The following is a 24,628-nucleotide window of genomic DNA, read 5'->3' as shown; positions in this document are numbered from 1 at the left end:
TCTGTGAAACTAAGTAAATATCCCATTCTTCATCTAACTTTGAGTACATCCTTTCATTTACTTGTATCAGTGTGGACATGCAGAAGTTCATTTTACTCAATAGGTTATAATAGGGTTCTATCATTATTTTGACTCACAGTTTTCCCCAGAACTGGCCAGTGAAGCCCGTTCAAGCTAGATTCTGTGTCCTCTAACATGTCCCCATCATCATGATCTGGCACAGTAAAACGTTCCAGGTTCATTCTACTTCAACTTTGAATCAGCCATTTCTTCAAGAAGCCCTGGTTCTATTTGATAGAGAGTGATCTTTAGAAGCAAAGTTTTGGAAAATGAGTGTGCTCGTTGCTATTGGAATGTTGCATTTTCCATGTCCTCTGAACAAAGTCAGAGATATGCATATGTGTGTGTGTGTGTGTGTGTACATGCACATACATACATTCATGCACACATAAAATATCCAAGTTACATTGACATTTGTTTTCTTATCTGTTTATACATTATTGAAAACCATGTTTTCATAATCATAACTCTAATTTCAAAACCAGAGTTCATGTTAGTTTCTCTTTTTCGGTACTGTGTATCCATTCTCTAACAGTTAGAACCCTGTCCTCTCCCATTGTCTTCTTAAGACAGTTACTTATTTATAGGTACCCAGTAAAAAAATGTCTTCCACTGCACTGCTGCCACACCTCCATATGAACGCCCACCCCTTTCATCGGCCACACTGGTCTCTCGTATCACCCAGTAGGAGATCTTTTCATCTCCTTTGGTGCCACCAGGCCAGGCCAGGCCTTTCTCTGTTAGGATGCCCTCCTCACTTGGTCTTCTACTGGGTTGTCTGCCTTTCCCCTTTAGTTACTTTCTAATATATAAATTTACAAGTCTACCATTCCTAAGGTGGCATAATCCAGTCTGTGGTAAAGAATGCCACTGAAGAATTCTTGGAAGCCAACAAAAGATACTAAATCCTCAGTATTTATTTTCTGGATTATTTTATCTGCTATTATAACATGGACATTGGACACATGATTAATTTCTTTCTAATCATATAACTGAAGAATTGAACATTTTTTACTCCTTTGTTTCTATGGGTTTATTAAGTTTTAATAACTAGATTGTTTAGAAATAATAATAAAAATAGAAAAGAAGTGAGAAGAGAGTTACAGGAAGCAGGAGCTGCTGTAGCTCTGGCCCCAGGGATGCCCTTCTGCCCTGCTGGCTTTTCAGTGGGAATTGGGAGTTTCTGTGACTGAAGTGTCTTCATTGTCTTCTAACTATTCCTGGGTTACACAAGTTGAAAGAAAGTGTTAGAAGATTTTGAAGTAAAATTTTCCCACTTTTATTTAGAAATGGGGTTATTTTTAGTCTTGTTAGTCTAATTGATTCTTCCCTGTTTTAAATATGAGGAAATGGGCCTATTAAGGACTTTAGGCTGCTTGCTTAGTTATAGATGGCATATAGACCCTTAGATTAGGAAAAAGGAAGACATTAAACACAATTAATATAAGCTACGACTCAAAACACAAATTCATTCTGAATCTCTAATAATGGCCACATGACAAATGGGCAATGCATTATATATGAAATTATTAATGATTTCAATAATGTCGAAAGACCACTTTTTAAAAATTAAATTATTTATTTATTCTAGTTTGTTATACATGATGGCAGAATGCAATTCATTTCATATTACACATAGAGAGCACAAGGAGGGAGGGCAGAGGAGATGTGGGCCGGGTGGGGAGAAGTGGGTGTTCAGAGATGGGGAAAGGCAGAGAATATTCAGAAAGACTGGGGCAAAACAAGGACGGGCTGGGAAACAAAGGGAGGGTCTAAGGACTAGAACCCAACAGATATGAGGACAAATAAAGAGAAGACGAGGAATATCTAGAAGTCAGGGAAGTGGCAGGGGCAACTATGGGAGGTGTAGAAACATAAAGGCACAGAGAAGAGCGACCATGAAACAGGCAGAGAGAAAAAAAATGTCCCCCAGACAAAGGAACACATTTTTTAAAAAAATAACTTTTATTTTTCAAAAGTTAATATGTACTTTCCAGGAAACATAAAAATGTAAGTAAAGAAGAACGTCATCCAGTCACAAGCAGTTTAGTCAGGACTGTCCTGGGTCCTGCCTGTACATTCGCAGCATCCTATTTTGTGTGGTTGAGATCATAGACCTCAACTGTGGTTTTCCACATCATGAATATTCACCAATTCAAAAATCCCAAGGCTACAGGAGTATTTTTTTAAACCAAGCATATACTACACCAACTCAATTTGTTAGGAAAAAATTATAATCCTGACTTTCTTGGGAACAGAAATTTCACCAAAGACAAAAATGGCATCAGGATTCTAGATAGATGAATTGGCAGAGTTACAATTAAAAATTTATATGCAAATTTAAAATACTTAATACTCAATTTAAAATGAGACATAAAGCAGCAGGGTACACTGCAATAATGTTTCTAGGAGATTCATTATCAGATTTCTACTACTAAAATATTAGCAAGAAAGCATGTTCCCTGTGAATTAAAATATTCCAGCAGTACAGTCAGAAGATGCACACACACCAGTGGCTCACATCAAAATATAAATCCTTGAGCACTTGTTCCACTTTCCCCTGTGTACTTCCTTCTTCCCCTCTTCTCCAGCCTAATGAACAAGTTCTGATACACACTTTGGAGAGATAAAACAATTCCATGTCCAAGATGCATCTTTTCTATCAATTATGACACTAAGATATGTATGAGTTAGCTAATTTACTAGCTCTACTTTTTATGATATACTGCCATCTTAAGACATCTAGAAAACTTAGATGTTGTGAAATAATATGTGAACTTTGTGTATAATAAACACAAGTACTTTACCAAATAGTAAAATACTATATACCATATAGATCTAAGGCTATAATCTACAACTGTCTTCCAGACACAGAAATAATAGTAGAGAGCCTTTCTCCTTCTGCTTTTCTTCCTCTTCACCATTCCAGTGACTAAGTTTCGAATGACCCCTAGTTCCAAGAGATGGATTGATAATGGTCATTCCCAGAAGACAATTATTCCTAAAAAATAATAAAAGGATATTTGTGGTAGGATTGTTTTGCTACTTCTACAAACTTTGAGCATTAGGACTTATATTTTAATACCTAGCAATATTAACCAAAATGCACATAAAACAATGATTAGACAATCAGAACTAATCTAAGGGGCACAGAACCCTTCTCTCTGCATACTTTCTCCTTCTACCACCCACCACCCAGTGAACAGTCAGCATATTCTCCAAGATGTCAAATTTAATAATTCCATTCACCAAAATGGCAACCATTCTTAAGTAGTAACAAAAATACTTAAAGGGCATTACTTTACCCTCTAATTTTACCATATTTGGGGTATGGGTAGACATCTTGAAAGACTAGATGTTTCCAACAAGGACTTAAATGTTTTGCTGTGTATATATTATATATAATGGACAAAGAAGTCCCAATTTTGCAACATCTCATTTCTACATATGAAAGAGGTTTCTGGTGTATGACAGAGTGGTTAGTATAATTAGCACATTTTGTCTACTTTGTGTTGAAATTCATAGAAAATTCTGTCCTCCTAAATGACTTCTGAATATGAATTTGTTTGACAATCTCTAAGCATTACATATGCCTGTGCTTGTTCCCTAGACTGAAAGTAGAGAGAAGGAACTGGGGAGGGAAAGGTTCAAGGATAAACGGTCATATTAGAAGATGTGTCAGATTATAACCATTGCTACATGTGCAATTTTATTTACCAGTGCTGTGTGCATAGTGAATAAGTTCTTATAGGAAATATTTAGTCCTTCTAGATATTTAAAAGTGCTTGATATATTTAGAAGTAGAAGTAGTAAAATAAAATTTTTGTAAATATCTCGTAAAAACTGGTAGGAAATCTCGTGTTTGGAATCGTTAAACCATCTCTGAACAGTTTACTATCTATACTTTTTCATTGGGTTGAGAGATTGGGGAGGAAAGAAGTTGCAAAAGGTGTTTTGTGAGAGTGTGCTAGAAAATTTCAACTTTCCCATTGCCTTTGATGTTATATGCATTTCATTTAAACCTTGCTGCATTTTACATTTTGTGTACATACTGGACAAAGGAGTCCTAATTTTATTAAATCTACTCTATAGATATTAAAGAGGTTGCCAATGTATGACAAATATAGAGTTAGTAAACTAACACATTTTGTGCAATTTGTGTTACAACTCATAGAAAGATAATCTTCTGAAGGAATATTTTTTTGATAGTATTTGCACTCAGGTTTGTTTCTCTGTATCATGTGCTACTCTTTTAACTTACAGAATGATGAAAAGATGAATGAAGTAATGAATCTAGCCCATACCTTCCTGCAGAATTTCTGCAGAGGAAATCCACAGAATCAAATTCTTCTTCATAAACATCTGAATTTGTTTTTAACTCCTGGTGTAAGTATTTTAGTGATTTCTAATATTTATAGTAAAGTATGCATCAGATTAATCTTAGTAGCACTAATGAACAGAATTTTATTAATCCTTGTCATCTCATTTCTTCCTTGTAGGTATTCTCTCCTTAAAATTGATCATCTTTTTATTTCTATTAAGGACTTTTTTAAAGTAAATTTAGAAATTGCAAAAATTTTATATGCAAATGACAATTTCATTTTTTCATATACAGTTTAATGTTAGAACAATGATAAGGTATAACAAAGAACTAACTTAATAATACCGTAAGATAAAATATGGGTAACTTGAAGATAGAGTTAACTCTCGCCTTTTAAACATGTTTAAGCAGATCTTAAGAAAGAGCTGACTTTGAATAATAGATAATTAAATTAATGTCAAGAACACTATTGCTGACATGTTGTACTTCATGATAATAAGCTTCTGTCTTCAACTGAGTTCCTTTGTGAGCTGAATTTCTTTTAATGGTTAATGATCTCATTGCGTTTTGTAAAAGACTTGCACAGAAAATTCACTTGGGCTTCATACAAAATGTAAAGCTGATCACAAGCAGGAAAATTAGTCTAATTTTGTAGAATACAAAATTGATCTTGTCATTATTACAAAGCATGTTCCCTGTTTAGCTCCTTGAAGCAGAAACCATGCGGCACATCTTCATGAACAATTACCATCTGTGTAATGAAATCAGCGAGAGGGTTGTGCAGCATTTTGTGCACTGCATTGAGACACATGGCCGCCACGTGGAGTACCTGAGGTTTTTGCAAACAATTGTGAAAGCAGATGGCAAATACGTGAAGAAATGCCAGGATATGGTAATGACAGAGGTGTGTTCTTAGTTTGTATTTTATTAGTTTGACCTAAACAATATGCTCGAATGTGTATTTTCTGTTAATTTACCAGAAGAAAAAAGTCAAGCAACCATTTTGGAAAATTATTTCATCATGACTCCTTAAGCACAAATATATTTTGCTTTAGTCCAATGAAGCAACACATTACAACTTAAGTTTATGATTTTCTAAGAGTATTTTCGTTTGATTCATAATGAATTTGGGTATGTTAAATAATGACTAAAGTCTTACCATTTCACAAGCTTATTTGAAATTAAAGTAAAAAAATTTAGTATTTTAAAGTTTTTAATAATACAACAAAGAGATAGAACTCTGTTTGTTTAGTACCTTTATTGTTCTGTTTCTGAAATGTAGAATGGGGGTTCTCTGCCATATTTTGCAAAGGCTTCAAAAGGAACCAGTCGATTTAAAAGCTACTTGTTGGTGCTTTATTATAGCAGGTAGGAACTTGCTACTTAGAGTAACACAAGAATCTATGAAGAATGAATGGCTGAAGTACTTAGTTTATTTTGCCCTTTTTATCTTGATGTTTGGTACCGAGTGAAATTTACATAAAGAGTGAGTTACTCACTAGGAACCAAGGGTGAGACTTTGGGGAATTGGCAGCCCAAAGAGCCCATCTGGATAAATCACCACTCTGTGACTAAATGGTTCTCTTGTGGCCCGTCTGGATTAAGGCAGTTTCAAGTCATGGCTACCAAACTGTTACACTGTATTATAGACTTTGTTGGTTTGGGGACAGTTTTGTAATAATATTCTTTCAAGTTAGGGATGGGAGATATTCTTGTATTGATTCAATATGAGTCCCTCCTGCCATTTAGAAATCTTAAAATTAATTCAGCAAAAGCTTAAAAATTTTAAATGTCAATTATTGTTATTAAACATTGTAAGGAATGTTTTACACTTGTAAAATTTACCTTTTTACAAATTATATTTACATTCACATTAGTTCTTCTTTAATGCATAGAAATGTGTGGGAAGTAATTTGATTTGGATTCTGATCACCAAAGAAAGAATTAGAATGAGAGAGTAGCAAATATTTAAGCCATCCCTATGGCATTTATCAAATGATGTGTTTCCATGTGTGAGGAAGTATTTTTAATATTATGTTACTATTTAATATATTTGTGATATGTATACATTTTTCTTGCAACAAAACTGCTCAATTCTTTGGCTTGTCAATTTAAATATGATAAAAAGATTAAAAATTGTATATCTATTGTTCCCCACTAAAATACTCATATTGTGTTCAGAAAATTGGTCCTCGTAAGAGATAAACAATAATATTTTATGATGTTTCAGCAGTAAAATTGCTACTTGCTGGAATTTTCCACTAAAATTATATATAAAATCTGAAGGAAAATTCATGTCCTAAAAGCCCTTACTATTCATTTCTTTGTGTCTCATTTTTTAGTAGTCTTCTCCTTATTTCTCCCTCTTCTGCTTTTACCTCTGTTTTCTTATGATGCTTTCCCAATAAACATGGAATTTTCCAGACTTTTGTAGATTTATACTTGGCTCAATGTACTTGCTTACTTATTTAGTCACTATTGAAGTGGTTTGGGGTATATCATCCTGTTTAGTAAAAATTAGACATAAGTGATATCCAGTGCTTTGGCAGTAGAGCCCTCTAATATGGAGGGAAATAAATTTATTATTTTATAGGTTTGATTTCAGTGTCTAACTCACTGATAACCACCTTGCTACTGTCCATGTTGTCTAATTCTTGCCACCTCTGCCGCACCTATATCTCTCTGCCTCATTTTGTAGCTTTCACAACTTGGCACATGATTATAATCTTTTCACCATTCTTCCTTGGCATAATGATTCCTTCACTGTGTTATCTATGCTTTTTATAAAGAGATACAACTGTTTTTAGATAGATCAAGCCTTTGAAAATAAAACACAAGAATGAAAATTTGGATAGCAATGGAGATTCTCTTATTATCATTTCAGTTGATAAACGGGGGTGAAGATGTGCTGATCTTTTACAATGATAGAGCATCATTTCCAATCCTTCTCCACATGATGTGTTCAGAGAGAGACCGAGGGGATGACAGTGGCCCCTTAGCCTACCACATCACCCTTGTGGAGTTGCTGGCAGCATGCACAGAGGGGAAGAATGTCTATACTGAAATCAAGTGTAATTCCCTTTTGCCCTTGGACGACATAGTGAGGGTGGTGACCCACGATGACTGCATCCCAGAGGTAAGCCTGGCAGAAGCTCAGTAGCTGTAGAACCATCATAAAGTTTTGAAGTACATCTAAGTGCTGGAAGTCTCCCATACTAACATTTATGAGATCACACATATTTAATTGAGAAATTTTAGTTAGCTATATAATTTGGGAAATTTAAAAGAGCATGAAAAGATATATATATATTTTAGTTATATAAGAAACTTGGAAGCAGAGTAAAACTTTTTTAAAGTATGGCCCCTGTTAGTTTACTGGAAGCTACTAAAAATGTCTCTTAAATTTTAAACATGGTAATCAGATCAAATGAAAACTTTACTTGTAGCCTGTAGTATATTTTTGAGCATAAACAGGCACTTCATAAATGATTTATAATCATTGATTGGAGAGGCTAGGCTAGTGCTGCAAGATCACACACGGGACTCTGTAAGTTTACTTTGCTTTATAATAGATGCGTTCTTGAAAAATACCATACACAGTTTGCTTTGTTCATACATCCTTCTTTACCCTCTCAGTTTGATTTATTTTTTTATTTTTTATTTTTAGTTGTAGGTGGATACAATATCTTTATTTTATTTGTTTTTATTTTTGTGTGGTGCTGGGGATGGAATCCAGTGCATCATGCATGCTAGGCAAGCACTCTTCCACTGAGCCACAACCCTAGCCCCTCAGTTTGGTTTTGATGATATGGGGGGAAAAAAGTAGCAGAAGCTGATTGTCTGCTATCAGGGTTCTATTAATGAGGCTTCCAGGAAAGTACATTTTAATAATTCCTTTCTTTTGTACTATTATGATATATTATTGAAAATTTTTCAAATGTATGATATACTGAAAATTATATGAAACCAAACATTTGAAATTACAGTAACTTAAAAATGTGTCAGGGGAGTTAACTTTCCCATTTCTAAATAGTCTTCTGTAGTGATGGACTTTAAAGAAAATTTTTGGAAATTCTGTAGGATTGTTGACACCTCAATCCTAGGGTACTTCATGCGTTGATTTGTTTGAAATAAGATGGCAGAGAGAATATAGTATAGTGAGGAAATCTACGGGTTCTGTCCTTATTTGTGGTCCTGGTTTTGGCTATGCCTCTTCCCATATGCAGCTCCCCTGAAAACACCACCCTTACTTCTAGGTTTGTGTAAATAATTCCCCTTCACCCTTTAGAACCTGATCTGGGCCTTACATCTTTAGGAACAAGTGTCCTGGCCTCTTGTAGCAGAGAGTCTATGAGTCTATAATGTGAAATTTGTCATTTGAATTTTATTCATTAGTAAACATATTTAGCCCTCATACTCTTTTCCAAGATTATAAACTCCAGGAGAGTAACAGTTAGGGCTGTTTCTGTTCATCATTACATTGTCTAAGATGGAACAATACTCAGTACATATGTTTTGAATGAATGAACAAATGAATCAAAGGATGAGTCAAAGTCCTGGATCATTTACTGCCTAGCGATATCACTGACTCCAACATATTACTTAATTTTTTCAATTTTCAGTTTCCACAGTTTTAAGATGAAATAATTATAATACATGTCTGATAGGATTGTTGGAGAATTGAATTAAATAAGATAGCACATACAAAATGCCTAAGGTGTTTGGCACACAGTAAATACGGCATAAATATTTGCTTCTGTGGCCTGTGATGGCATGCTGACTGGCTCAAATATTTCCCTATCTATGACCATCCTTGACACACACACCTACTGTGGATGGCTTGTGTTAGACCCCAGTCAAGCAGAGAAAATCACCAAGGTATGCAAGCTGGCCCTATGTTCCTGTGGTTCTAACTCTAACTCCATGGATCCCCGAAATAGTTTAATTAATTTTTTTGTGTATATACATTTTTCTTATAGATTTATAGAAATTCATTAGATTTTTATAATGAGAGAAACAAAGAAAATAAAATAAAAAATGACTGCCCTGTGTGCTTTCCACATGGTATATATTGATGAGACTCATCCTAATCCTTCATGAAGAATTTTGCTGATTCTGAGGAATGTACTCCATTCCCAAATAATACTTCTTTTTTGTTAACTATGAGTTTGTTTTTTTCCTCTGGATCAGTAGCATAAGTTTCTTTTTTTTTTAATGTCAATGAAGTATTATTTTGTCAACATATTTAAGCATTATATTAGGACTTCTGGTTGCAAGTGACAAAGACCTAACAAAGTAGTTTAAACAAGAAAGGGAATTTAAGGGGATTTTACTGGCTCTTGTACTTGGAAATTTGAAGGACTATTATTCAAGTGGATGCAGAGGTTCAGAATTCTTTCTGTTGTCCCTTGTTCCTTTGTGTCTTTGCCTCATTCACTTCTTCTGGGTATAGTTTTTCTCTCCACACACCTAGCAGATAGTTTCTTGAAGTTCAGATTTATCATGTTTCACTTTAGTAGCAGGTGAGGGCGGGGGTCAGGGGAGAGAGAAGGGAGAAGGGGCAGGGAAAGAGGGAGGGAGAAGAGGAGAGAGAGAGAGAGAGAGAGAGAGAGAGAGAGAGAGAGAGAGAGAGAGCGCAAGGGAGCACCCCTGACCCCTAGAGTCTCTGTGATAGGATGAGGGGCTTGGTTTGCATGAAATGATCATTCACATATCAGTCCCTGGGCCTACAGACCTCAGTACTAGATCATATGTTCACCCCTGGATTGGAGTGGATTGTCCTGGAAAAAGAAAGGAAATGGGAATGCATTCTGGGTAGATAAACATGCGGTAATATACTACAGGAACTAACACATTTGAACCTTTTGTAATTGATATTTGAAAGTGATCACTAAAGAAATTAACTTTCTTTTGAATTTGAAATTTACACAGGTTAAAATTGCTTATGTGAACTTTGTTAACCACTGTTACGTTGACACTGAAGTGGAAATGAAAGAAATCTATACAAGTAACCACATTTGGAAATTATTTGAGAACTTCTTGGTGGATATGGCAAGGGTAAGTTGCGCTTTCACCTTTAAACACTATTCATGTTTAGTAAGGTTGGCAATATATGCTCTGACTAAACAGAATTAAACAGCTGAGATTTCCATCAAACCTACAACCTTTTGCTTCATTCTTACATTCATGAAGTTGTGAATGAGTTCCACCAGATTGTAAGATTTAATGTGTTAATGTCCACAAAATTCCTCGTACAGTATATGTAGTACTAGATAGTGTTCATTTCTTATTTTTACAAATGATATTTGTCTGTTATTAAGTAGAATTTTAGTAGCATTTTTACATTGGTCTGAGAAGACATTTGGCAGAGGTCAATTTGTAATCAACTCATACCATGAGTGCAATTAACACCACAGGTGGGGGAGGCCTCCAAGCCTCAACCTCCTCTCTCAGGCAGGTAGGCACTTGACCTGACTGCAGACTTAGCATTACTCATTATTGCTCGTTCAGCCTTCCTTGGAAGCATGTTGGAATAAGTTAATCATGTGGTGTTATCACTCATGTCAGCAAAACTAGACTCTGCTTTTGCTTGGAGTCCATTTCCTCTTGTTTTTGATTTGCTCTGTTTGGGGCAGGGTTTAGGAAAGGATGTGTGGAGCTGGATGGCATATTCTAGATACTGCTCAGCATGTTTTTGCTCTGTTATTACTAAGTAAATGAATGAATAGATAAAGAAAGGAAGGAGTGAATCTTCGGTTGAAAGATAGCACTGAATTCTCTTTAGTATGTGTTAGTCCTTCCTTTTGCAAAGTGAATTCTTACAATGTCCAGGGTCTATTATTTTAAAAATTAAAAAAATATTCTTTAGTTTTTTCTTTAAAGTAATAGGACATGGAGTGAAAATAAGCCTTTCACTGGTAATGCTGTATAGATAACTCCTTAGACCTGTTATGAGTTACGATGGCCTGTGCTCATCTCTCTAGCCTGTCCATTCCTGAGTGCTGGTAGCTTTGTAGAGGCTTCATATACATTTCTTTGTTAAAGGATTGGTGAAGCCCTTATTTCCACCATCTTTCAGAATGTCATCTCACTGCCTTTCTATAGCCCCTTCTAGAAGGAGGGACAACGCAGCAGATACAGTAAAACACTGTGACCCTAGATACCCACGAGCACCTTTGGAAAATACAGTGGGCCCTGTACTTTTCCTTTCTACTTAGCCACAGTTTCCAGGTGAGATTCACTCATTATACCTTTGGGTGGTTAAGTGTGTGCCATCTCCACTAGGTTCAAGTTCACGTGAGGTAGGGTAGTTTCTGTTTTACATCATTTCCATCTGACTGGAAGCCACTTTTACCTTTCTCAGGTAAATCTGCACCTGTAAAGAAACCACTCTGTTTTATATGAGATTTAACATAATACTCATATGTATTCCCACTGGCTTATGAAAAGTTAGTATCTAGCCAGATGCAAGAATGTGAAAGAGTCTCTAGAGTCCTTGAAGTAAGGATGATTTCTGTGCCAATGCCTGAACTTTAAAATTGCACGTGCAGGAAGATGCTAAAGAGATTATGGACTGATTTGCCGAGTTGCACGCACTGTGCTACTGAGTAGAGACAAGCCTAAGAAAGACCAAGGGCGTATTCTAGGCAGCGTGAGTTATAATGCTAAAATGACTTTTTTTTTTTTTTAAACCACAGAAAGCTGATGGTAACTGCCATTGATTATGGCACCTTGGAAACACTTTTCCACTAATGCATCTGGAAGACAAAAGTGTATATATTTATGTTCTTTTTTTTTTTTTAAAAAAAGTATGCCTGTGGGAAGGTTGCTTTTTGTTTGTTTTTCATTTTAGCTGTTTTGACAAAGCAGATGATTCATGTTATTTATTCTGTAGTCTCTAAGGGAATTTCAAGACCTTCTAGGTCTATTCACTTTTCATGTCTAACCACAACGGCTTAACTATATTGTGAAAGTACTTTTTCCTTCTTATTTCCCTCCTGTCCATATTTTAAGGCAGAAGTTCTCTAATCCACTCACCGGAGTTGTCAGGAAATCACCCTTTCTGTTTCCGGAGAGAAAAGGAAGCCTGATTCTTCCACATCTGGAATTTCTTTCTTCTCCTATAAAAAAAGATTAAGGGGCTACTTCAAATGTTTAGTTCAAATTATAAAATAAGTATGGTTAAGTGAGTAGAAATTGGTCTTTCCATTTAGTAGGGTAGTAGTCCTCAAGCTTTAGAATTACTTGGGGACTTATTAAAACACAGATTGCTGGGCTCTGACCTGAGAGTTTCTGATTCAGTACCTGGAAGACTTGGCATTTTTAAGATCCAAGGTGATGATTTATAGTTGCTGGTCCAGGGAACACACTTTGAGAATTGCTTTAGTAGAGAATGGTGGTTGAGGGTAGGTATTTTACAGAAGGTAGCCAGATCAAAGTCTGTGTCCACACTGGCTATGGTTATCTTGGGCAAGGTACTTAGCAGTCTCACCCAAAGTTTCCTTATTTATATAATGAATAGAATAATAACATATTCCTCATGGTGTTCCTGGGAAGATTCAGTGAAATAAGGCATGCAAAACTCTTAGGAAGGTGCCTTCTAGGAGAGTGGGCAACTTCACCTATATCATTATCACCAGTATTATTGAAAAGTTGTATGGAGCCTAGCAACTTTAAAGTGCTTCCCTGAGACCTATACCAAATAATAATATTGAGTATAACCAAAGGGGGGATCATCCAGCACAGGTAGAAACCAAAAACTAGACACAAAGCTAGACATGCACAACGGTAGTTGATGAGTTGTCACAAAGGGCATGAATCAAATTCAGATGTTACAACAAAGTTATGAAATCCCATGATACTCAATTAAGTGAGAAATGGTGAAGAGAATCTGTAGGAAAGTATTTGGTAAGATGGATGTTGTGGTCTTTCCATAGCATGTTAGGATTAGAAGAGATGAATATATGTTGTTCAACTTTATGTCCAGTTCATAGTTTTCAGCACTACCTGAATATTTCTTTTAACAATGATCTTTCTGTTTTTGAGTCTTTTGTTTTTATTACCACTTAACTTAATTATTAAAAGCTCTTGTATTGAGTCAAATTTTAATTTATTATATAGAGAGTATACACACGTGTGTGTGTGTGTGTGTGTGTGTGTGTGTTTTGTGATAGTGAGGATCAAACCTTAGGCCTCATGCATGCTGGGTAGAAGACCTCTACCCCTGAGCTATCTCCTCATCCCTTATTTATGATAATTTTGACCTTGATATTCTTCCATCTATAATATTGAACAATTAAGTTCACAAAATATAAGTGTTTATTAGAAGCAACAAAATTTCCTTGTCTGCAGTCTATGTTGAAATTATAAAATTAAATGAATTTAAAACCTAGGTTGGCCTCATAATTTTATATGTGGGTTCCAATGAGATCATTTGCTAGGTGACTCCACTAGCTTGCTGTAGAATGGGCAGCCTTTCCCCACCCAACTTGTCAATTATTTCATATTTCCTTCACATCTTTCCATGAACCTATGAAGTCATTTGTGGGATCCTTGTTTTCATATACTTTTGGGTTCCCACTAGTCTGTCTGTGTTTCTCTTTAAAGGTTTGGTATTCAGGTTGGAGCCAACTACTTTATGCAGGGTCTGGCCAGCACAATTATGTTTTAGTAGAAATTTGGAGAAAAATTTTGTTTAAAAATAAATGAAATATTGACACACAGTAGCACTCATTCTGCCTTCCGCCTTTCTTCCCGAGGTTTTCTGGAGCCAGCATGACAGGGGCTTTTTGGTTTCTTCCTCTTTTGTTTGCTGTGGACTACCGACCTCCAAAGAGTCACCTCTATTAGGATCCTTCATTCTCTTGTTTGTATCTCCTTGTCTTTTATCATCTTAAGACCCATATAAGAAAATATTTCTTCAGAGATAATTTTTAATAAACTGGTGCCCAATTATTTCACATACTTACTCCATTCTGATTTCCTGACAGAGGCAGCATCCATGGGTTGTAAATACACCAGATTCAGGCAGGTCACAAAAGCTATTAGACCCATGAAAAGTTGTTACCCTGTCTTTTAGAGCATTTAATGACAGCCTACTTTGATCTGTGCTCTAATGCAGCTAAAATTGGTGTTTGTAGGGCAGGAATGCTTTTCTTTAGCTTCATAACTGATTGTTGTGGTGAAGTCAGGGGACTTGAGTCATTATGAGAAAGCACAAGGAGGAAGGTGGACTATGATCAATGTCAGCCTCTGATTATGTATATGTTTTTGAAGATGTTCCCAATTTCAAGATCCTATAATACCAAGACTAGTCTAAGTGATATACTGGCAGAATGAAATTAGACCAAGGAATAATTTAGGAGGCACACCTAACACAGTGTCATATCATTGTCCCATCAGTCATTACTTAACAAGACAAAGATCTAAGTATTTCATTTTCAGATAGATCACTTGAGTAAAACCATACTCTCTTTACTTAACTTACAAATAGGTAAAAGGTAGGAGAAAAAATGTGATTTATATGTACTTCGGGGCATACTTTCCTATTTCTTTCATTTTATAGGATTAAAAAGATTTAATTTTCTTTTGTTTCTTAAGTTGAATGAACCATTGATAAGCCTCATTTTAAAGCCTCCCCCCCCCTTTTTTTAGTATGGTCTCATTAGCTAGCATTGCAGGGAAGTGAAAAAGTATATTCTATAGATTTTATTATTTGAGTAGCACCTTTTCTCCAATTGTAATTCTATTCATCTCTTTAACTTTCATGCTGAATTATAATGATGGTGTCCACCTGGGTTGAAGAGCTGATTTGCCTGTTCTTTTTTTTTTTTTTTTTTTTTTTTGGTACCAGGGATTGAATCCAGGGGCACGCAACCAATGAGCTACATTCCCCAGTCCATTTTAAAATTTATTTTCTATTTTTTATTCTGAGACAGGGTCTCACTGAGTTGCTGAATGTTTACCTGTTCTTGATGATTGGTTGAATGTTCCCTGTCTGGCATCATATTTTCTGCTCTTCAAATTCTTTGCAGTATTTATTATGAACAATAATATTTGTTATTTCTTCAAATACTTCTTCCCGTGGGCCCCAAGATGAGTTCTATCCTCTTTGCCTTCCAACTCACTAACTGCTTCTCAGTCTCTGGGCTCTTTCCTCTGCATCTTTCCAGCTTCCAAATATTGGGATGTGCCAGGTTCACACCTTGAACTTGTTCCGTTCTCTGACTATAGTCACTTCTTGCTGATCTCATCTCTTCTCTTAACTTTAATACTGGGTTGATTGAAGCCTAGACTTTTCCCCTGATGTCCAATCTTACATATCTGTCTACATGACATATCCATTTGGCTATCTGACCTCAAACTCTTTATTCATTCCTATGCCCTGCTGTAAAACAATCCTTTTCTAAATCTTCAGCATTGTAGTAAATAGAAGTTTCATTCTCACTCTAGGTATAGGAAAAAATCTTAATGTCATCTGTAAACCATTTTTTTTTCTTATACCTCAAATCCAACCCTTCAGCAAGTTCTGGTATTAAAATGTCCCAAATTTGACTACTTTTGAACACTTGGATCATGATCACCCTGTTCCAAAGGACCACTGTCTTGTCTGGAGGAGAAAGAGGAAGAAGTGGAGGAGGTGCAGGTCACTGCTCTTCCAGATTCCTTCGGAGACTTTATGTCTTACCCAGAGCAAAACTTCTGCATGATTTGACCTTCACCCTGCTCTTTCTCCATCCCCTGGTTTTGATGTTCTCTTATCCTGTCCCCAGCTAGCTTCCTGTTCCAGCTAGTGTCCTCCTTGCTGCTTTTCCCAACATGCTCCCATCTCAGCACCTTTTCCTGTATGCTTGACCCCTCAGTTATCCTCATGACTTCTTCCTTCTCTTCTTGCAGGCCCCTCCCCATAAGGCACCCTTTTAGAGGGCCCTTCTCTGAACACCTACTATCCTCCCTACACTTGCTCCATTTTTCTCAATACAGTTTACCACCATCTGACATTTCTTTATGTATTTGTTTCTATTTCAGGAGAAACAAATGAAAGACAGGGATTTTGTCTGTTTCATTTAGTCCTCACCTAGAACAATGCCTCACAATAGTAGATATTCAGTAACTATGTATAGAATAAATTAATAATGTCACCTGAAGTTAAGTTGACTTATAAAGTGGATTTAGAAACAAAGTAAGAATAGTCTTAATACAGAATTAACTAGGCATGTCAGTCAAATGAAATAAATAGCCAGAAACATCCCTTTATATGTGTAAGATCTTAATGTATAATAAAACACTACTCACTAATGAGAAAGGATTGGTTATTTCTAGGGATCAGCAAACTTTTTCTGTAAAGAGCATATAATGAATACTTCAGTTTTGTAGGCCACTATTATAACTATTATAGCAATTATTACAGGGTAAGAAGCCACATACAATACGTAATTGAGTGGATATGGCCATATTTGACCCATTGCCTGTTCTTAGATAATTAAATTAATAATATAAACTCCATTAAAGTAGTGATTTTTGTATATTCTGTTCACTGATGGGATTCTAAGTATGTAGAACATTCTTGGCATGGAACAGGCACTCAACAAAATTGTTGATTTAAATTAAATCAAAATGATTTTTGAGGACACTGGTTATTTGAGGTGAAATGAACTTACATAATATGGTAACAATAAGAAAAATGGATTTTTAGGTGGACAAATGGAAACTAAAAATGAGTGGAAATGTAGATGAATATATTTGGACGAGAAAGTTCTTTTTAAGCATAAAAGCAATGAATGAAATTCGCTAAGGAATATTCTAGACATTTCACTGTTTGAAGATTTAATAGTTACTTAGGCACTTAAAAACTTTCCAAGTAAAAATTTCAGAAAACCATCAAAATGGAAAAAATTACTATATACTTTTAAAAGTGTAGTAAAGAACTTACATATGTTATTAAGGAAAGCACTAACAGTCTAATAAAACAATGGGAAAAACCAAGCATTTTTGATTCATTTTTTTTGGCATTTAGGATTTATAGAAAGAGTAAATATAAGTAGTTAATAGACCTCTGAAAAATGTCCAATTATTAATAATTTTAAAAAATACAAAGGTAAATAAGATCCAATTTCCAACCATCCTAACTGCAAGAGTAAAAAGATAATATTGGTAATGGTTCAGGATGCGCATTTATATACCCTTTTGATTAGATGAGAATATGATTTTATGCAGTCTTTCTGCATAAAGTTATATGATATAAATAATGGTATATTTATATTATTTTATTTATATAAAGAAATATTATATAATTTTAAATATATCACGAAATTTAACTTCCAAGAATCTGCCCTTGGGAAATAATTTAAAAACACCATCAAGGATTTATAGTCAGAAAAGTTCAACTTAATTTTATGCTATTATAAAGCAGCAAATAATTTAAGTACTGAACTTAGAAAAATGATTAAATAAATTCTGACATCTATATGATAGATGTTGAGTCAACGAGACTGTTTGAGAGCTTTTAATGTGAGAAATGCTAATTGATGAAGTGTTGTATAAAAAGGAAGATATAAAACTGATTCCAGAAGAATCTCAGTTATGTAAAATATATATGGCAGAGGAAAAGTATAACAAAATAATTTTTCAATATTAGCAATAGTTTTATCTAAATTATAGGATTTTGGATAATTTTGTTTTCCTTTTTATTTCTCTTTAGTTTTCAGAGTTCCTGTGATTAATAATTTTTTTTCTGTAATAAATTTAGAATCTAAGAGAACCAATTTGGTGAATGAACATGTGATTCTCGTACAAAGGCGATACAGAAAGCAAACACTTGGGAAAGTTTTGGCCTCACAAGCAAAGGAATGTAAATTAAAATAAATATGAGATATTACCTCAGATATTTAGAGGAACATTTTTGTTCTCCTTGAGGAATAATAAAATGATCCTTGGGATTTATTTTCTCAGTGATCAAAGGTGTGCTACCGGCTCTAGTGCATTCTTGCCCTGTACAAGAGCCGCTTGCCATGTGTGGTTATCTCAAGTTAAATTTTAATCAGAATCAATTAACTGCAATTTAAAGTCAATTCCTCAATTGCACCAGCAATATTTAAGTATTCAGTAAGCATGTGCATCTATGGGCTTCTAAATTGGGCATCATAGACACAGTTTTATTGGACAGTGCTGCTCTAGCATCTGGTAATTTATTTAGCATAGCCTGTCATCTTTGGGAGGGTACCAATTACTTTTAGAGCAGAAGAGAGGAGGGACATCGTATATGATAATGGAGAAATTCAGACACTTGATAAAATTTTTCAGCAAATAGAATACCTACTAAGTGCAGAAGTGCTGTGTGTGTAGTGGTAAGCACGACAGATTGGTTCCTGGCATCCAAGCATGTGAATTCTAATTGTGGAGACAGTTTGTTAATTGCTTTTGCCCCAGAAATCTCCATGGTTGCTTCCTCTTTCAGTTCTTCATTAAAATTAGATGTTATGTAAGAAATGTAAATAAATTGTAATCCTCAACATAATCACCTCTCCTCTATACCATTTGCCTCTCTCTATTTTCTCTATAGTCTGTTTTTTTTTTCTTGATTTTTTTTTACCACTTCACACGTTCTGTATTTATTAATTTGTCTGCGGAGTGCCTTTCTTGATTGAAATAAGGTCTGTAGTAGACGACGGACTTTATCTTGTTTAATCAGATATTCGAATTCCTAATCCAATGTTTAGCTTGAATTTAAAAATTCAAGAAGCTGTATGATACGTCATGAATTTCGACAAATATACAATAAAATTCATCTGGAAATAAAAGAGGACAAATATTTCAAAAGGTGTATTTTGTTTTCCTGGGAAAGGTAATGATGGTGGATACCTTTTTTCAAGCTGGAAAACACATTACAAACTGAGAATCTTTTATTTTTATGCAGTTGGATTAAGATATTTTGAAAATCCTTGGTGTATATAAAAATTTAGAGAGAGATTTAAGTAATTAGTGACATATTGTAAGACCAACCTGAAGCCACCTAAGAAGGAGGCAAGAAATTACTATTCAATAAATGTTTGGAGGGCAGGTGAGTTTCAGTATGGGGAAAAAAATAAGCATTTTCTGCACGTTAGATTACCTACAGCAGCAAAATGCAGATAAAGAGTTTAAAAACTAGAATAAAAATGTATAGACTGTAAGTTTTTTTGAAGAAGGGAGGTTTTGTGTTCTTTATGTTAAATAAATAGGTCTGATCAAAATAAGTAGTAGGGCTTGAATGTTAAAAATTAGTTTACACAGTGAAACAGAAGGATGTAAATATTCTAAGAGTCAGAGTGCACAATCTGAAAAGAGCTTATAAAAGGTCTATTAAACTGATATATAATGTACAGTCATTATCCAGGTTGTTGGAAAGTGGTTTCCAGGGCTTGAGTTTCTTGTACAGGACAGAAAACAGAAATGAAATGATGACATAAAAGTACCCAGCCTTGTTAACAATGTATGAAATACAAAATGAAATAACTTTTAGGTATCATTAAATTGAAAAAATAATTATTATAATATGTAGGCGTAGCAGTCTGTTCAGTAGGAAACAAATGGCGTACTGGGAGAGGTGTGGGTAGGGCTGAAGGAACCAGGAACTGGGAACAAGACAAAGCTGGTACTGCCTAGGGGCCTGAAGGGGCAGTGGGCAGCACAGTGTTCCTGTCAGGGGGCAGTTTGCAGACATGCAAGATGGGCTCCAGTTGGAGGTGGGTCCCCAGAACATGGAAGTCTCAGAAGGGAAAGGGACACGTGGGCATGGGAGCAGAGGTGGGTAGGTACCTGACCTCTTTCTCTTCCACTCTGTGATCTCCTGACAGTGCCCTGCAGTAATGAAACCCAACCAGAACCTGAAAGCTAGAGCTAGTGATGGTAATGTAGGGACATCCTATGTACCCATGATTGTTGATAGCATCGTAAATTTATTTAGAGGATCATCCCAACAAGTAGTATAAAACTGTGTACTCACCCTCATTTGACTCGTTCTTGGGTGAAATATACCCAAAAATCTGAAAGTAAAATTGGTAATCTCGCATAATTCTTTGTGATAGCCTAAATAAATAAAAACGAATAAATAAAAAAAATAAAAGAAATCACATAAAAGACTAGCAAGAAGGAAATAACTAAGAAAATGATTTGTAATTTTTGGTAATATATACCTCAGCCCATTCCAAAAATAGATTAAAGCATGAGAATACATTAAAATGATGGAATAAATATAGCCTTTTAAAACAAGTTTTTAGGTAATGACAGTACATAGAAATGTTTTATAGGAAATAATGTTATGTCATTAATACATGAAAGCGATTGAAACTTGAGAAAACATGTAAAACACATAAAAGATAATTTAATGTGATATAATTGTATTTGAGTCATTTCTGATCTTTGTTGTAAAGAGGTAATAAAAATCAGTAATAGAGAGGACAAGGAAATATTACACTGTTTATTAGCTTCATTTCCCCTGAAAATTTCTTAAAAGATTTTAATAAGGAAAGTAGTTTCCTGGGGTTGGGGCTATGGCTCAGCAGTAGTGCACGTGCCTGGCATGTGTGAGGCACTGGTTTCGATTCTCAGCACCGCATATAAAATAAATAAATAAAGGTCGAACAACAACTAAAAAATAAATAAATAAAAGAAAAGTAGCTTCCTACATTTCTTGGCTATTAATGATAATAAAGTATGGGATGCCATTCATATGAGGCAGAAAAAAAATAGCTTGAAAAGAGAATAGGTTTTGCACCATTTTGTAAACATAAGAGTTTTTACTATTCAAGATTTTGAATAAAGACTTTTATCTAGAAATAGATAACTTTTATTACTCTATTGATTGAAAGGGAAATTTCTGGGTGGTGCTTTGGCAAATTTCCAGTTTCAAGTAATGCAGTGTGATAACTCTCATAACTCCAGAGAGCTCTACATGATTGCATGTTGTATCATGAATGAAGAAGGTCACTCTTGCTGGTTGTGCCAGAATTGGTCTGCTACAAATTCAACATTAAGACAGTTTTATCCTCCATATCAGAAAAGTTCAATGTAAAAGCCAGTGCTAGAAAGGTACCAACAGAACTAAATCCTAATTCATATCCATCTTGGGAAAATCAATTTTATATCAGTTCTGAGACCACATGAAATGTTAATTCCAGGTTAGAGTGGCTCACAAAGATAGCCTAGCTCAAAGTTAATGAACAAAACAAAAAATAAGAGTCGTTAGTTATTTTTTTAAATTAGTTTATTGATTCATTCATTTCACAAACATTTAAAAGTCCCCTCTTATACACAGTTTCACTTTCTGCAGTTTCAGTTATCTGAGGGTGACAGAAATTTGAACGTATTAAACGAGCAATTCCAGAAACAAACAATTCGTAAGTTTTAAATTGCATGCTGTTCTTAGTAGCTTGATGAAATCTCACGCATCTTATGTCATCCGTCATCCCATGCCCTCTGGCCCAGGATGTGAATTGTCCCTTTGTCCAGCCTATCCATGGCATATATGCTACCTACCTGCTAGTCACTTAGTAGACCCCTTGATTATTAGATCCACTGTAGCAGTGTTGTGGTGCTTATGTTCAAGTGACGTTCATTTTACTTAATCTTGACCCCAACACACAAGAGTAGTGAGTGATGCTGGCAATTCACATATGTCAAAGAGAATTTGGAAAGTATTTAAGTGAAAAGGTGAAAATAAAATAAGATTGTGGGGGAAGAGAGAGACCGCATTCACATAATTTTCATTCCAATATATTGTTGTAATTGGTTCATTTTATTATGTTGTTGTTAATCTCTTCGTGTACCTAATTTTCCACTTAAACTTCATTGTAGGTATGCATGTATAAGAAAAAAATATGTATATTTGGGGTTTGGTAGATGAACCATGGTACATGGTTTCAAGCATCTACCAGGGGTCTTAGAATATATCTCTGTGGATAAGGGGGACTACTGTATTGAACATCTTGTATGTGCCAGACACTATGTTATATACTGGGACAAGAGCTGGATTACATAACTTGGCATCGTTTATTTCCTTTAATTGTACTGTTCCCTACTATAACCCTATGATGTTAGTTGTACTGAAAAGCCTTTAGTTCTAAAAACATCAGATAGGTGCCATTTAATAGAGGGGAAAAAATGAGATGGAGAAGGGCTTAGATGCAAACTTGTCCTCTTTCTTCTCCCCCATTCAGTAATTGCTAGCTTTAGCACTTCTGTTTTCTAAACTGAAAACATTGGAACACATGGTTTGAGAAAGGAATTTTTCTCTTTTATGAATTTGTATGAAGAGTTTTAAAGCTATATCAAATGAAATTACATTTACTTATTCTTTTACTTAAGCACCTTATTGAAAAGACAAAAGTCACATAAAAATTTGGGTTGCCTAAGAACATCTGGAACATATGGCCACCATATTTACCCACTACAATTTGTCAACATTTAAATTTTATTTCCCTCTCTGTTTTTCAGTCTCTTCTCACACCCTCTGTTCTCCTCCTTCTCCTTTTTATCTCCATGTTTCCTGTGTGCTTTTTATGTGTTTTTTTTAAATCATACATCTTAGCATTTGCAATTTCTCCACCCTGAGACACTTTGAAATTTATAGTTTGGCAAACTGGCCAGTTTGTGCCTCATTTAATCAAATGTAAAGAACAGAGCAGGAAGCAGGGCTGTTTTTTTTTTTTAAATATATTTTAGTTGTTGATGGACCTTTATTTTATTCATTTATTTATATGTGGTGCTGAGAATCAAACCCACTATCTTACACATGTGAGGCAAGCACTCTACCACTGAGCCACAACCCCAGCTCCAGGGCTATTCCTTTTTGGTCTGTCTGTAGCTCTAGTTTTGTGCCTTCTTGCTTACCCTACTCTGAGAAGAATGCTTACAAAAGTACATTTCCATGCTTCCAAGATCATCTGTAGGTGAGAAAGTCAGAATAGTTGGAAAGGGTGTTGACTTATCTTCTCTGACCTTTCTGGTCTCCCCCCCAGATATTTTCTTTGTTTGCCCTGTCCAGTTTGGGTAAAGTGCATGCAGACACACACCACCATTGATTATGTCTACCACTTTCTTATACTTAAGACTATTTCTTCTTTGGCTTCTTCATGTTGAATGGGAGGAAAAGTGTTTTCCAGGAGAACCAAGCTTGGGGACTAGGGGACAGGTTGGTGTGCAAGGGAATGGAGAAGCCAAAAAAATCAAGAATAAGCAGCTTGGAGTCTGTGAAGGAATTCTGATCCCTGGCTGAGATGAGTCAAACTTGAAGGAGAAGCTACTGCAAAATGATACAATTTTAATGGATTGGGGGCAGAAATGTTTCTAATCAAAGCAACTTTAAAAAGGATAAAGATTATTATGGAGAGCTATTTCAGGACAATTTTTTAGAAGATTCCTGTATTGAGTTATGATGCAAAGATGGGATGAAGCACACTGAGTTGTTTTGCTCTTCTCTCCAGGTCTGCAACAGCACCACAGACAGGAAGCACGCAGACGTCTTCCTGGAGAAGTGCATCACGGAGTCAGTCATGAGCATCGTGAGTGGCTTCTTCAGCTCTCCTTTCTCAGACAACAGTACCAGCCTCCAGGTAACTGAACCAAGAGCAGAAGCATTGTTGCAAGGAATTTATATTCTTGGAGTAGGAAAAATCTACAGTCTGGTTCAGAAGTTGTTCTCTACATTTCTTTTCTTTTCTTTTTTTTTTTGTACTGGGATTGAACCCAGGGGAACTTGAACACTGAGCCTCTTTCCCAGCCCTTTCTTATATTTTATTTCTATACAGGGTCTTGCTGAGTTGCTCAGGGACTCACTAAGTTGCTAATATTGGCTTTGAACTCCTGATCCTCTTGCCTCATCCTCCCAAGCTGCTGGGATTACAGGGATGTGCCACTGTGCCCAGCTGTTTTCTGAAAAGCATTCTTCTTTCGAATTATTCCTATTTCTGAACCAAACTTTATTTTAAATAAAGAGACCCTATCTTGAAATTGTGTTATTTTTCCTTACTCTGTAAGCAGGTTGACATCTTTCACATCTATATGTTGACTACACGCCAAGTGTTGAAATGATGACATAGTTCTTTAAATGGATAGGCATTTTAATCCAATAGTTTTACTTTGGACATTTATCCTAAAGAATTAGTGTAGGTTTATATATTAAAATTTTCATCCAGGTATTTATAATATTTAAAATTTGATATCAACCTTAAATGTCCACAAAGGGAATAGCTAAATAGATTGTGGTGTATC

The 24,628-nt window shown here is 35.3% G+C and overlaps 1 protein-coding gene across 4 annotated transcripts in view; it reads left to right on the top strand.

Moving 5' to 3' along the window:
* The window catches only part of Itpr2 (inositol 1,4,5-trisphosphate receptor type 2), a 518,501-nt gene that overhangs the window by 232,046 nt on the left and 261,827 nt on the right, over positions 1-24,628 (top strand). For all 4 annotated transcript variants that reach the window (XM_058576367.1, XM_058576366.1, XM_046435433.2 and 1 more), the window contains 5 exons: positions 4,324-4,446; positions 5,085-5,285; positions 7,266-7,517; positions 10,313-10,438; positions 23,842-23,970. In XM_058576367.1, the coding sequence (XP_058432350.1) occupies positions 4,324-4,446; positions 5,085-5,285; positions 7,266-7,517; positions 10,313-10,438; positions 23,842-23,970 (831 nt within the window). The remainder of the gene's footprint in view (positions 1-4,323; positions 4,447-5,084; positions 5,286-7,265; positions 7,518-10,312; positions 10,439-23,841; positions 23,971-24,628) is intronic.

This window comes from Marmota monax, unplaced genomic scaffold, assembly GCF_021218885.2.
Source record: "Marmota monax isolate L192 unplaced genomic scaffold, Marmota_monax_Labrador192_F-V1.1 WCK01_AAM20220418_F8-fsc00012, whole genome shotgun sequence".
In the NCBI taxonomy this organism is placed as follows: domain Eukaryota; kingdom Metazoa; phylum Chordata; class Mammalia; order Rodentia; family Sciuridae; genus Marmota; species Marmota monax.
The sequence above is the reverse complement of the archived record's forward strand: the minus strand, read 5'-3'. Positions and strand labels throughout refer to the sequence as shown.